Source organism: Urocampus carinirostris, chromosome 2 (genome assembly GCF_059441175.1).
Source record: "Urocampus carinirostris isolate Australia breed hairy pipefish chromosome 2, RoL_Ucar_1.0, whole genome shotgun sequence".
Lineage (NCBI taxonomy): Eukaryota > Metazoa > Chordata > Actinopteri > Syngnathiformes > Syngnathidae > Urocampus > Urocampus carinirostris.
This window is the reverse complement of record NC_142350.1, coordinates 63667158-63682199: the sequence shown is the minus strand read 5'-3', so window position 1 is coordinate 63682199 and position 15042 is coordinate 63667158. Positions and strand designations below refer to the sequence as shown.

The window sequence follows — 15042 nt, the reverse complement described above, 5'->3', positions numbered from 1 at the left end:
ACAACAATGGCAGATCTGCCTGACGAAAAGTTTGGAGTGCGGTATGTCTTTGTTTAAAAAAAAAAAAAAAGTACTGTATTTTCCGCACTATAAGGCGCACCGGGTTATAGGGCGCACCCCCAAAAAATAGTTTTTGGTCCTATATCTTCCATACATAAGGCGCACCGGATTATAAGGCACTACAATGGGAACGTCGACAAAACAGTCAGATAGTTCAGTCAAACTTAACATTCCCAAAGCTTGCAAAGAAGCAAATACGTGTCGTAGACACGTGCGGATGCGGTGTCCGTACGATGTCACTCAAATGCATCGTTCCAAATATCATTCGGGAGGTTAAAGTCTTTGGGATTCAAGAAATGCCAACCATTCCTTAGTTTCTATTTTCTTTTTCGCTCGCAACTTTACTGTGCATATGACAATAAAAACTTGGAATTGAGTTTAATTCACAAAAACACCCATCAAAGAAACATCAAGATCACTCTGAAACAAGATACTGGGAAAATAAATAGCCGGAGTAGCTCACCGAAGTCGTTGCGTTCAATAATAATGTGCAACCATTGTCCTCTTATATCCATGAGTGTAGTAAATCCAGGAGAGTAAAATATTTACAAATACAGAATGGTAAAACATGTTTGCTCTATGCCGTAGACAACCAAACTTGCTATTCACATTCATCTTTTTCGGCCAATTGCAGGCTTTGTTTTGCCCCTTTAGCCTATGCGAGCCTGTAAATGATAAAAAGGATGCGCCTTCTTTACCTCCGAATAACTTTAGCCAATAGTGATCGATTCAACTGATGATTGACACATATTTTTCAGCCAATTGCAGGGTTTGTTTTGCCCCTTTAGCTTATGCGAGCCTGTAAATAATAAAAAGGATCCACCCCCTTTACCTCCGAATAACTTTAGCCAATAGTGATCGATTCAAATGATGATTGACACATTGGTCAGCCAATGAAACGCCGGTACATAAATCCCAGCATAGACCGCGGACTACTTCGCCTTCGGGGGAAAATCTAGTTGGTGGCTGCTTGCATTAGTTGCAAGACTTTGCGACTTAATATTGATCCATATATAGGGCGCACTGTATTATAAGGCGCATGGTCAGCTTTTGCAAAAAAATAAGATTTTTAGGTGCGCCTTATAGTGCGGAAAATACGGTAATCGGGTAATGATGACAATTTGGGTCAAAAAAGTTGCGTCCCAGGGACGCACATTGATTGGAAACAATGCGTCCCCAGCAAAAATGTCTAGGACACAGGGATGCGGGCAAACGAGAACACTGATATAGAGGAACACAATTTAGCGGCGGGGGAGCACGAGTGCGACACTGTGGACCTTGAACACGAACGTTAGCATTAACATTCAGCGTGCCAAAAGTGGACAATTTCAAGGCAATCGCCGCTCAGCAAAAAATTCTGCATGAGCTGCAATAACCACGGCGGGGTTCCTCTGCTAACTCATTAATAATCAACTCCTCTTGCTGCACCACTCCTGTCGTAACATTGTCATTTTAAAAAAATCACTTTTATGCTGCTTACTGGAAGCAAGGACAACATTTACATAAAAAGACAGTATTCCCTCGATTTTCGTGGTTTAAACCGTTCCGCGACCAGCCATCTTAAGTGTATTTCAGCATATATGCGGTTTCCCTTATCCAGGGTGTTTTTATGCTGTAAAACACTGGACTTGTAGTACTGAGATAAATGATATACGAAAACTCAGGCTTTCTCGCTAAAAAAAGCCTCACTCTCTGGGACCTTGGTGTTTGATTTTCCTTCTGCAATGATGCTACAGTCCATATATAATGGATGCAACAGTTGTATCTAGCCATGTATACTGTAAGTTAAAGGTAAGCTCTGAAGCTCAAGTCCAAGCCCGACCCAAATACCTAAAATATCAGTCATAACTGTCGTGATTACCGAAATGCTTCACCCGTGCCCGCTCGTTTGGCGCGAACTGCCTCGGACTCTGATTGGCTCCCTGTCACTATTTAAACCCCAACTATCTGTCACTTGTTGTCAGTCTGTCTGTGAACCTCAGTTTACTCTAGGCAAGCTTTTTCGACCCTGACTCACTCCTGTTTTTGCTCCCGTCTGTTCCCCGGCTTCGGCCCGTTTTTTTGTTCTTGACCACGTCTACTCTCCTCTCCTGGCTTTCGATTCATTGCTGATCCCGACCACGTTTTTTTACTCTCCTGTCCCGGCTACTAACCCGTTTTTTCCGTTCCCGACACCGCCATCGTTCGCCACGGAAGTCCTACTTCCGCTTTCAGAGCGACCTGCTTCCCGCGACCACTTGATCGCGGGTGCAATCCTTTCCTTTCTTCCCAATAAAACAGAGAGAAACGTAACGCAAGTGGGTCCTGTCTCCGTTCTGGTCCCTACAATTACGTTCCGTTTGGGCCGGGTTTCTCTCTCGCTGACTCAAAAAGAAAAAAGTCTATAAAATGTCAATAATAAACCAAAACAAAATACAATAAATACATTTGACAGGATGTTATTCGTCTTCTTTGTCTCGCTGTTTCACTCTCTATTAAAGTGCCATGCTGGATTATCAAGGACTGCTGCTGTGGTTTATGGCCATACTTTCAACCAGGCATTAATTTTCATCTCATCTCATCAGCTACACCGCTTATCCTCAGTAGGGTCGCGGGGGTGCTGGAGCCCATCCCAGCAATCATCGGGCAGTGGGCAGGGGACACCCTGAACTGGTTGCCAGCCAATCGCAGGGCACACGGGGAAAGACAACTCACTCGCTCATTCACACCTAGGGACAATTTGGACCGGCCAATTCACCTGAAATGCATGTTTTTGGAATGTGGGAGGAAACCGGAGTGCCCGGAGGAAACCCACGCAAGCACGGGGAGAACATACAAACTCCGCACAGAAAGTCTGGAGCTGGTTTTGAACCCACGCAGGAGGTTCCCAAGACATGAACTGTGCCGCACATGCGCTAACCACTGCGCCGCCGTGCTGCCCGGCATTAATTTTTTTTTTTTTAAACTTGTTGTTTAATATAACCTCTGCAGGCACAGAAATCCAAAAGACAAAAAGTTCATACAATCTTGTTTAACTAAGATTTTGACAGGTTTAAATTTCTGATAAAAAATGAACGCTCCTCCTCCCAAGTCCTCATAAATAAAATGACAAATTTCAGGTTTGCTTCGGGCTCGGTCCTGCAAACCAAGTTAATAGGTTGGGCTCGGGCTGGCTCGGGCTTTAATACTCGTGGGCCTGGGTTGAGTTGGGCTGAATGTTTTTAGCCCCGATCTTATCTCTTGTGTAAGTCTTTGATTTTGGCGAACCACGTTCAAGCACACCTTGTAAAAAGATGTAATAAAGCGATGGAGCCCATTTTTGGAGCGCGAGGGAGTAAGCATGATACTTTGTTGAATTTGGTGAGTGACATGAATTAAATCATCCTTTATTTCACAACGAGACTTGGCAATCCTACAAAAGGCTTCAAGACCAACAGAAGCAACACTGACAACGGAATACATATCCACATTTCTTGTGTAAATATCATGTAAATTACCGTATAGCTATAGCCTTATCCTCCTTGTTTTATAACCTTATCTTCTCTGTCCCTTTATCTTCTTGGCTTTTCACCTCACTGTGAATGTGTGAAACTGGAGCGTCATGCCCAATTTCATTGTCACAATATGTTAACCCATTTTGTAACAATGACAATAAAGGTATATTCTATTCTATTCTATTCTATGAACGACAAAGGAGTCTTTGTATGACTGAACGTAGGTTTTGTAAACCTCAAAGATAAGAGACTAGGTTCTACATTAAAAAAAAATGAAGCTTTTTCAATTCACTGTTGAGTCCTAAATAAATGATTTGTTACCACAGGGAAGTCGCCAAAAGTTAAATGTAGAAACTACATCACGCTAGTCCCTGATTGGATTGCTCGCAAATGGCATGTACACAGAGATATTCGTTTGTCAATAGTCATATAAATCATCCATACGGATTGCTCCAATCAGCTGCCAAGAAACAGGATGCAGTTCTTCAATTGACCTAGCAAACTCAATACACTCTGACATTCCGAATTCCCTCGTCCATAGATATGCATAGTTTGTAAGTTTTCATTTGTTTTTTGTGTTTTTTTTCTTGCATTTTAAACGTTAATATAGTCAAACGGTGTACATAGGGTACATGCATATCTGATACAAGGTATCCTGAGAAGCTGGACGATGATGTGTGTATTTTACCTTTTCCAAAGCCACATTTAATTTGAGTGTCTTCTTTGGATAAAGCTATGTGGTCGTCCACAGCACCAACTCAACGGGGATAAAGTGAATAAGGATGTCTACCGCTAACCGTTTCACCGGATGCTAAATCTCCTGCCCGCTGCTATCAATAAACAGCAGCTTGCACACCCCAACGGAACTTTATCGTCGACGGTGACTTTAATCGGGCATGTTTATGGACTGTACTCCCAAATCCATTCAATTGTGGACTGAGCAATTCGGAAAAACACTGGACTATGTGTAATGTGTAATGAAAGATCAAACATCAAACATTCCGGTTGTATCCAGCAACTCTGTTTGACCCTCACTCCCCTCAACAAATACCCCCCCCCCACCGGAGGAAAACAAAGCCTACTTAAAACAAAGTCAGTTAGTTTTTTGTTCCTTTATCTCTTTGTTTCCTTATCCTCACTGTAAATGTGGACCTGGAGTCGTCCAATTTCGTTGTCACAGCATATACCATGTTGTAACAATGACAATAAAGGCATATTCTATTCTATTCTATTCTACATTTGATTTCGAGAAAGTCAAAATAGTATTTGAGGCAACATATTGTCACTTTGTAAGCGAGAAATATCAAGTTACAAGTCATAACGTTAACATCTGAAACGTTAGGCGACGTTAGCTCTTGGCTACAATGTACACACTTTGTTTACTGGGAGTTCAGTGGCCTGTTATGTGTTACTTCTTGTCCTTTGGTAATCATATGTGAGTGAAAACAATCTATCTAAACTAAAACAGAGCGTTAAAATACATTTAGATTAATACAAGCTAGTAGTAATAACAAAGCCTATAAGTAACATTAAGTTAGGGTAATTGTATGTATACACCGGAGCCATATCCCCCTAGTGGGAGGTGGCTAGAGTCATGAACACGTTCATATTTCTGACTCTAACTGGGAGATTACAGAGGAGGGGATTCCCAGCCCCTCGCTCAACCCAACTGATGTGTTGGGAGTCATTAGGTGACCAAACCCTCCAATTCCAACCCTATGACTCATCATGGCGGCGCCCTGTTCGGCTGCGGCTGCATCGGCTTGCAACGGTTTTTTTACACGTCGGCCATAAGTTCCAGTCTTCGACTCAGTTTTGATGGCGCACAAAGTCGGCTCGAACTGCAGATTAAGATACGATCGCAGTTTTTTTTTGCTGGATATGCGATCATCCAGACATCAAGCGCTCGGTGTTTATTAGCCACGGACTGCTATGTCAACAAGACCCAGCGGCCTACAAAGCAGCAAAGCAGAGTGGCAGATGACGAACTGCTGCGCTAAAATTCTGACGAAGACATGGTTAATCTTATCTATCCCGGCTGACGTTCAAAGAACCTGTGCGGGTCAGATGTATCGACATTTCGTTCTGTATACACGTGTACACGAATGACAATAAAGTAAATCTGAATCTGAATCTTAATGCTGAGCGCCAAGCAGGGAGGCAATGAGAACCAATGTTGTAAGTCTCAGGTATGACTTGGCCGAGGCTTGAACCAGCAACCTCCCAGTCTCTGGGCGGGCGCCCTACCCCCAAGGCCACCGAGCTGAAGTTACCCTGGAGTGCATGAACAATGCTGATTCTCTATCTTGGTGTTTAAGATGGTGATGACAACGAGATGAGGTTTATCAGGTTTACATTGTGACCTGTGTCTTTTAGCCTGAAGCTAGAGCCTTTCATCCATCTCATCAACAGCAACACTTGATACAACCCTCCAATGCATGTTGGTTTAAGATCAGGTAATTGTGTCATTGTAATCCTGTGCAGTCCTTTGAGACATTTCTGTGATTAAGGGCTATATAAATAAATGTGACTTGACTTGACTTGCATATGTCAAGGCCCTTTTGGAGATTTTAAGCTAAAATGTGATCTCTCTGCGCCCAAAACGGATCAATTGTTTCCTGCAAAATTTCTCTTACTCTGACACTTGCTTTAGCACTCTTAACAGAATGTTGAAAGATTGTCCGACTGAGCAAATGAAATGAAATGAAAATGAAATGATCTGCATTTCTATAGCGCTTTTCAAGTCAAGACTTCCCAAAGCGCTTTACAATGTGCTCCACTTTTCCCAATGGCGGCCTTGCATTCATGTAAGGCGCTAACCTGCTTATTGGGGGTATTAGGGGTTCAGTGTCTTACCCAAGGACACTTCGACATGTAACACGGAGGAGTCGAGATTCGAACTGTGATCTCTTGATCCCAAGACGAGCGCTCTACCTCCTGAACCACTGCTGCCCCAAAGGGGGCGGGGCTTAGCCATTGGTTAATCCATTGGTTAATCAGTGAATTGGGTCTACTGGTGAAAACGTGATGCCAGAATTCCAATATGAGAACTCATTAAGCAAAATTTGAACCACGAAGTAGAGAGGGAACTGTGTTCCTTGCCAATCTCCAACACTGATTCTAACTTTCTTAATGTTCTTAACTCACCTCAACATAAATGCTACCTGCAAAATCATCACAACATACAGCCATAAGATTATTCTTATTGGACCTGACTTCTATTTCGCACCTGGTTGACGTGGTCCAGCTTGGGACAAGGTCTCCCCCCGTTGTAAGGTTTCTCTCGAAGCCACTTGGAGCGCACTTTGACGCCGCTGCCGCAGGATTTGCTGCAGCGTGACCAGTTGGACCACTCGCTCAGCTTGCAGTCAGACGGGCAGGGGATGATGCAAGCCTCCTCGATGTAACCTGTCCAGACCAAGACCAAGAGTCATTATTCTTGTTTGTTTTTGCTTTGGCTCCTCGGTAGAACATTGATTAGGTGACCAGGACAGAGTTTGAAAACATCTGTCACTTGATCAGTGCTAATACTAGCATAAAAAATGCGGGCCTATGATATCCATCCGTCTATTATCTGCACCACTTATACTCAGGACGGTCTCGGGGGTGCTGGAGCCCCTCTGGGCAGTGGGCTGGGGACACCCTGAACAGGTTCCCATCGCAGGGCACACAGAGACACAGACTCACTCATTCACACCTAGGAACAATTCGGACATGACAAATAACCTGATATGCATGTTTTTTAGAATGTGGGAGGAAACCAGAGCGCACGGGGAGAGCATGCAAACTCCCCACAGGAAAGCTGGTAGCTGGATTAAAACCCTTGACCTCAGAACTGTGCCATGGACAAGCTAACCACTCAGCTTCCGTGCAGGTAAGGACCATGGTAAGTTCCGAAAATATGTGTCATCATTAAAAAGAGTGAACCCATTAAAGCCCCAGTGTGTAAAATGCGACCACTAGATGACACTGTGTTTTCTTATGAAATTGAAAATCAGTGCCACAGAGCACAGTGTAATAGCGAGTTGCCAGACAAACGTGGCAACCACCTTATTTAGGGTTCCACTATACAAATGTTGATGAAGATAAGACCAATTTGTTGAATCGTCTCATACATGTTCAAAGAATGCAGGAATCAAATGACGTAAGAGGGAGTTCTTTTTTATTGATACACAAATTAATCAAGAAACTCAGCGAATCTCAGATATGCGTGGGTCTTTATAGTTTCAACATAGCACATGTACCCGGTTTGGTCCCGTCCCTTTTCACGCTACACCCTTTCACGTGTACATGCCCAGGGTTCCGTCCTTATTTGGAAGTGTTTTCAAGTTTATGCCAGTTTATGTCACCTTGCCCTTTGCCGTTATCTCTTGTCCTCCCCTAAGGAGGATTGTTTATACTAATTCGTCCGCAGAGACCTTCCCGAGATGTAAGCAACATTTCTCCCAACTGTTAGCAAGTCTTTCTACATTTCTTTCTAAATGTATGCAAATCTATTCTACAAATGCAAGTTTATTTTCTACAACAATGTCTCGAACTATAATTTTTTCTTGCGTAAAAGATTAACATTGGTATCATAATTCAGGTACTTTTGCCTAAGATTCAATTCAATGTTTTTTTTTAAACTAAAAAGTTGTCCTAAAAGTGTCCTAACATTTGTTGTTGTTCTTCCTATTCGATAGCTAATGCTAGCCAGCTAAATGGTTAGCTCCATATCTAGGGTGCTTTTGAGGACTACTATACAAAGAAATGTATCAACTTTAGCCATATTTTCATATTGCTTTGCTAACTAAAGGATCACGTCACGCCAATAAGTCCAACGTCCGGCCAAAAGCAGGACAGGAAGCTGTCCAAATTGCTGATGGCAGGACATTGATCACCGATGGAAAAAAACAGAGCCATCAAAATGGCCTATAGCATAGGTTGATATTTGTCAAACAGTGAAAAACAACGAAAAACCTCAAAAGCGGTTTTGCAAAGCCTAGAAAATAAAATTTATAAATAAAAGCTTGCTTCAAATGTCACTTGCACACTATAGTATGCATATAGCTTTTGACTATGTTATAATGGTGTTCAGAATATTCTGCTTTAAAAAAAAAAAAACATTCTTGAGAAGTATCGTAAATTCCGGACTATAAGCCGCAACTTTTTTCCCTAACTTTCAACCCTGCGGCTTATTCAGTGATGCGGCCAATTTATGTAATTTTCTAACGGCTGCTAGCGGCGCTCGAGTGTTGCTACCCTTAACTGCCCTGTCAGAGCTATATTATTATTATTAAAGCTTTGTAAACTCTCTCGGTGTACCGTCTTTCTTTGTAAATATGTGTAATCCATGTATAATATGTATTTGCAACTGTATATTTTTCTAATGTATTTATTTTAGACACTTATTCTGATATGTTTTGCACGTGAGAACGAAAAATCAGGGGCGGAACAAACGGGGGGTGCCGAGTTTAAGTGGGGACCGCTAAAGGTGAGGGACGGACAAGGAAAGAAGAGGGGGTAAAAAGTTGGTTAAAGAGAAAGGAGTTGCGTGAGTAAATGTGTTCATCTGATATATTTTTCCCACCCTTACCTTTGTAAAATATACACTTTTTCCTTGGATTACTTTCAACGGGACCCGGACTCTACAGGTCTGCATCAAACCTTAAGTACCGGTTTAATTTTCCGTTCATTTTGCCGGCTGTGATTTATGGACTGTGAACTTTTACAAAGGACATTTAGTTTGAATCGCGGGACTTGAAATCGGGCTTGGGTTAATTTTGTGTTTGTGTTACATGTTTAAATGTGGGCGCATGCGGCTTATATACAGGCGCGGCTTGTATATGTACAAAATCGGGTTTCCTCTTAAAATGTGGTGGGTGCGGCTTATAATCAGGTGCGGTCAATAGTCCGGAATTTACGGTATTTCGCCTCTAGCCTCTGATTTTACCAGCAATCAAACATGCGAAAGGCAAGAGAGGAAACTACTCCAGTCCATCAAGACTAGCTTGCTGTTCAACCAGCTAGCCATCCATCACTTAGCTAGCTAAGTCAAGGCATCCGATCAACTGTAAACAAATGGATTAAAATCGGCTTGAGACAGCAGCTTTTTGGAATGTTTTCCTTGCAAAGTATTTACCTTGATGTGTCTTTGATAGGTCAACTTCCTCAGCAGTGATCACAGAAACCAATGAAAAATGTTCCCCTCATATATGTCTTTTGTAACATCCTAGCAGCTTTTTGCCAGAGGCTTGTCTTTGACGAATCTTTTCACAAATCATTGCAAACGGATATCAAAAAAAAATATCATTACACATGTCTTGGACGTAGTAAGATTTACACAGATCACAGCACATTGAAAAAAAAACTCAAACGCGAGAGTGTCTTTGATGCGTGTATCATCCTCGCACATCATCTTGAAAAGCAAAATACATTTCATTTGAAACATATCTTTGCTTGATGTTCAATCAAACACCGTGCAAATCACAGTGCTTGAAAGGAGGAGGGATAAGGATTCACCACTAATACTAAAAAATGATATACCATAGACGTGTCTTTGACGCGTTAAATTCGATTGTTATTTATGGCAATGCAACAAAACACAAGCATGATGTTTGTTTTTGACATTTTTGATGTCCTCACTAAAATCCGTTGGGTAGCAATGGAGAATATATACCAAGAGTGTGTCTTTGATTACGGTAAATTCCGGACTATAAGCCGCTACTTTTTTCCCAAACGTTCAACCCTGCGGCTTATTCAGTGATGCGGCCAATTTGTGTAATCTTTCTAATCGCTGCCAGCGGCGCTCGAGTACAAAAGGTAAGATTTAGACCGGTGGAATATATGCACCGAGGAAGACTGCAACCTCTTGGCTTGACTAGCGGCGAGAAATCTGTCACTAAAACTGGCCGCATGCGAAAGGGAACTTTTTCGCAAGTCTACCCGTGGATCCTGACAGCGTGGGGCAGCACCATCACCAACGGGTTCCGAGAAGCCGGTCTGCTGCGTGACGGAGAGGAGGGCACAGAATCAGGAGTGGATGGGAGCATGGGACGACGTCTATATGACAAAGTTTCTTTGCGACACTGAGGAAGACGACTTTGATGGCTTCAGTTCTAAGGAGGAAGATGAGGACGGTTTACCGTGATTTTTACAAGTACGGTATGTTTTTTAAACAGACCCGTTTACTGTGTTGCGAGCGTATTGATAGCGTGTTGCTACCATTAACTGCCCGAATGAAAGTTATGTTATTATTATTAAAGCTTTTAAAACTCTCTCGGTGTACCGTCTTTCTTTGTAAATATGTGTAACCATGTATAATATGTATTTGCAACTGTATATTTTTGTAATGTATTCATTTGTATTTATTTTGGACACTTATTCTGATATGTTTTGGACGGGCGAATTAAAAAGAAGGGGCGTAAAAAACACGGGCTGACGGGAAGTGGGGACCGGTAAAGGCGAGTGTTTGTGGACACGGCGGACAATAGTGGATATATATTTTTCCCACCCTTACCTTTGGAAATATACACTTTTTTCTTTGGATTACTTTCAACGAGACCCGGACTCTGCCGGTCTGCATCAAACCTTAAGTACCGGTATCATTTTCCGTTTATTATGCCGGCTGTGATCTTTGGACTGTGTACTTAAAATTAAGGATATTCAGTTATAATCGCGGTACTTAAAATCGGGTTTGGGTTAATTTTGTGTTTGTGTTACATTTTTTTAATGTGAGCGCATGCGGCTTATATATATATATATAGGTGCAGCTTGTGTAAGTACATAATCGGTTTTCCTCTTAAAAAGTGGTGGGTGTGGCTTATAATCAGGTGCGCTCTGTAGTCCGGAATTTACCCTAATTTAATGTACTTTATTTGGATTACTTTGGGTCGTGTTACAAAGTGCTTTCACACACATCTATTTATTGAAGATGTGCCAAATATGGAAAAACGTCATTTTAGAATGGATAAGAAAAGAATGAAAGGATTTTTTTTGGTAACAATTTAAGGTTAAAAGTGCTTCTTGGACAATGCTCCCTGTAAGCTTAAAATATGATTTTAAGGTTCTGTTGGTACAAAATCATGCATGGACTTGCTCCCTCATATCTTTCAGATTTTATTTTCCGCTATGTTCCAGCCCAGAGCCTTTGCTCTGAAAATGCTGTTCTACTAGTGATCCCAAGAGCCAAGTAGAAATCCACAGGTTCCAGAGCTTTCTCTATTCGGGCCCTGGTGCTGTGGAATGCTCTGAGATCCGATCTGCAACCTCAGTGGAACTGTTTAAATCTAGGCTTAAACCACAATTCTATTCTGTGGTTTATGAATGACCTACCGTAAAATTCGGACTATAAGCCCTGCGTTTTTTTCAGTGATGCGGACAATTTCTGTCATTTTTCTAACGGCCGCTAGCGGCGCTCGAGTTCAAGGTACATGTTGCAGTTTACAAGCTAAACGCAATCGAACAGTCCGATAAAGAAGGAAACAGAGTTACTGCACGCAAACTTTACCTTGCGAGCGTGTTGCTAGCGTGTTTTTGAACAAGGGCGCGTGGGACGACGTCAATATGACAACTTCGATGACGACAGTTATAGGGGAGGAAGATTATAACGGTTTACCGTGATTTCTACATGTATGGCATGTTTTTTTTAACAGACCCGTTAACTGTATTGCGAGCGTGTTGTTAGTAGCGTTTTGCTACCCTTCACAGGCAGGGTTTGGGATCAAAGTTATAATATTATTATTAAAGCCTTGAAAACTCTCTCGGTGTACCGTCTTTCTTTGTAAATATGTGTAACCATGTATAATATGTATTTGCAACTGTATATTTTTGTAATGTATTTATTTGTATTTATTTTGGACACTTATTCTGATAAGTCTTGCACTGACCAATTAAAAAGAAGGGGCGTAACAGACGCGGGGGATGACAGGAAGTGGGGACCGGTAAAGGTGTGTGTGCACACGGAAGACAATAGTGGATATATATTTTTCCCACCCTTAACTTTGGAAATATACACTTTTTTTCCTTGGATTACTTTTAACGGGACCCGGACTCTGCAGGTCTGCATCAAATCTTAACTACCGGTATAATTTTCCGTTCATTTCACCGGCTGTAGTTTTTGAACTGTGTACTCGTTGTTCAGTTAAAATTGCGGGACTTAAATCAGGTTTTGGGTTAATTTTGTCATTGTGTTACATGTTTCAATGTGGGCGCATGCGGCTTATATACAGGTGCGGCTTGTGTAAGTACAAAAGCGATTATCCTCTTAAAATGTGGTGGGTGCGCTCTATAGTCCGGAATTTACGGTATATTTCCTGTTGAAAATATCTGTGTATTATTTGTTATTGCCTGGTCATCCTGGAAGGATAATTACCTCATGTGCGGTCCCTTCATTTTCCTCATGTTGAGGTTTTTGAGTTTTTCCTTACCCTTATGTAGGTTCTAGATCAGGGGATGGTGTCATAATAGTCTGTAGTTTGCAATAATCTGTGCTCTGAGCAGTCCTTTGAGACTCCCTGTGACAAAGGGTGTCCCAAATAAACATGACTTGACTTGCAACTGTAAACAACAAAGTAGTGACCCTTAATAGTTTTAGTGTACTAGTTTTACATGAACTGTTTAATAGTTGTAACGTTCAACAGATCTAATGATTAAAATAGTTTTAACAAAGTACTTCGTATCAGGAGACCAGAACAGACCAGGAAACCCCAGAGCATTCGTTTCAGTTCTTTATTTAAGGAAGCGTTCAGGGCTTGCGGGAGACGTGATGCCCGTCAGACGTCAGCAGCGGAGCCGAAGAGATAGCTTCGGATCAAGTGGCCAATGGGAGTGCGGAAGTCAGGCAGGTCGAGTTTACCGGGGCTGGAGAGGAGATCGAAGCGTGGGACGGAAACGGGTCAGATCGGAGGCAGGCAGAAACAGGTAAGCAGAGTTCTTTGACGAACGGGAAATCGGGAGAGTCGCACAGAGTTACAAATGTACACTCTGACGAGGAGGTCTGGGCGCAGCGCGCTTAAGAGCGAAGTGCCAGCCAATCAGAAGGCGCCCACATGATTGCTCCAGGTGATCAGAGTTAGTAATTATGACACTTCGACTATTTGCCTAAAGATGTGATGGAAATAGCCTTTGTGTTTGAACCAAAGGCCCCATCTAGAAGAAGAAACTGAAAAATTTTGGTTTTCTGAAAACATTTTTCATTTTTCATAATGTATTTTAAACTGGAGTAGAAAACTACGGAAGACTTGTAGTACCGTATTTTCCGCACTATAAGGCGGGTTATAGGGCGCACCCCCAAAAAAATAGTTTTTGGTCCTATTTTTGACATATATAAGACGCACCGGATTATAAGGCGCTACAATGGGAACGTGGACAAAACAGTCAGATAGTTCAGTCCAACTTATTACCCCCTTTACATTCCCAAAGCTTGCAAAGACGCAAATACGTGTCGAGAACACGTGCGAATGCGGTGTCCGTACGATGTCAGTCAAATGCATCGTTCCATCATTCGGAAGGTTAAAGTCTTGGGATTCAAGAAATGATAACCATTCCTTCGTATCTATTTTCTTTTTCGCTCGCAACTTTACTGTGCATATGACAATAAACACTTGGAATTTAGTTTAATTTAAAAATAGACACTCCATTCCATCCATTATCTGCACCGCTTATCACAGAAACATCGAGTTCAGTCTGAAACAAGATACAGGGACAATATAAAATCCGGAGTAGCTCACCGAAGTTGTTGTGTTCATAATAATGTGCAGGCAATGTCCTCTTATATCCGTGAGGGTAGTAAATCCAGGAGAATACAATATTTACAAATACAGAATAGAAAAAAATGCTTTCTCTATGCCATCGGCCACATGCTATACGCATTCATCTTTTTCGGCCAATTGCAGGCTTTGTTTGCCGTTTGAGCCAATGGCAGTCTGTAAATGATAAAAAGGATCCGCCTCTTGACCTCCGAATAACTTTAGCCAATAGTGATCGATTCAACTGATGATTGACACATCTTTTTCGGCCAATTGCAGGCTTTGTTTGCCGTTTGAGCCAATGGCAGTCTGTAAATGATAAAAAGGATCCGCCTCTTGACCTCCGAATAACTTTAGCCAATAGTGATCGATTCAACTGATGATTGACACATTGGTTAGCCAATGAAACGCCGGTAAATAAATCCCAACATCGACCGCGTACTACTTGGCGTTCGGGGGAAAATCGAGTCGGCGGCTGCAAGTTAGTTGGAAAACTTAATGTTGATCCATAAATAAGGCGCATTGTATTATAAGGCGCATGGTCAGCTTTTGAAAAAAATAAAGGCTTTTAGGTGCGCCTTATAGTGCGGGAAATACGGTAGTTGGTATTTGGCTCTGTTGAGGTGTCTACACATTTTATGCAATTCATTCAGAACAATTTTGCTCTGTGCCTACTGTCTTCCAGGGGCACCGAATATGACCATATCTCATCTCTATTATTGTTTACCATAATTATCAGTGGCGAGTTTTATCACCAAAATTCCTTGGCAGTCTTGAGATGA

General features: G+C 42.0%; 1 protein-coding gene across 1 annotated transcript in view; it reads right to left on the bottom strand.

The window, feature by feature from the left end:
• The window catches only part of LOC148372974 (thrombospondin type-1 domain-containing protein 7A-like), a 339221-nt gene that overhangs the window by 62017 nt on the left and 262162 nt on the right, over positions 1–15042 (bottom strand). Inside the window, exon 15 of the mRNA XM_088327730.1 lies at positions 6763–6941. Coding sequence (XP_088183856.1) covers positions 6763–6941 — 179 coding nt within the window. The remainder of the gene's footprint in view (positions 1–6762; positions 6942–15042) is intronic.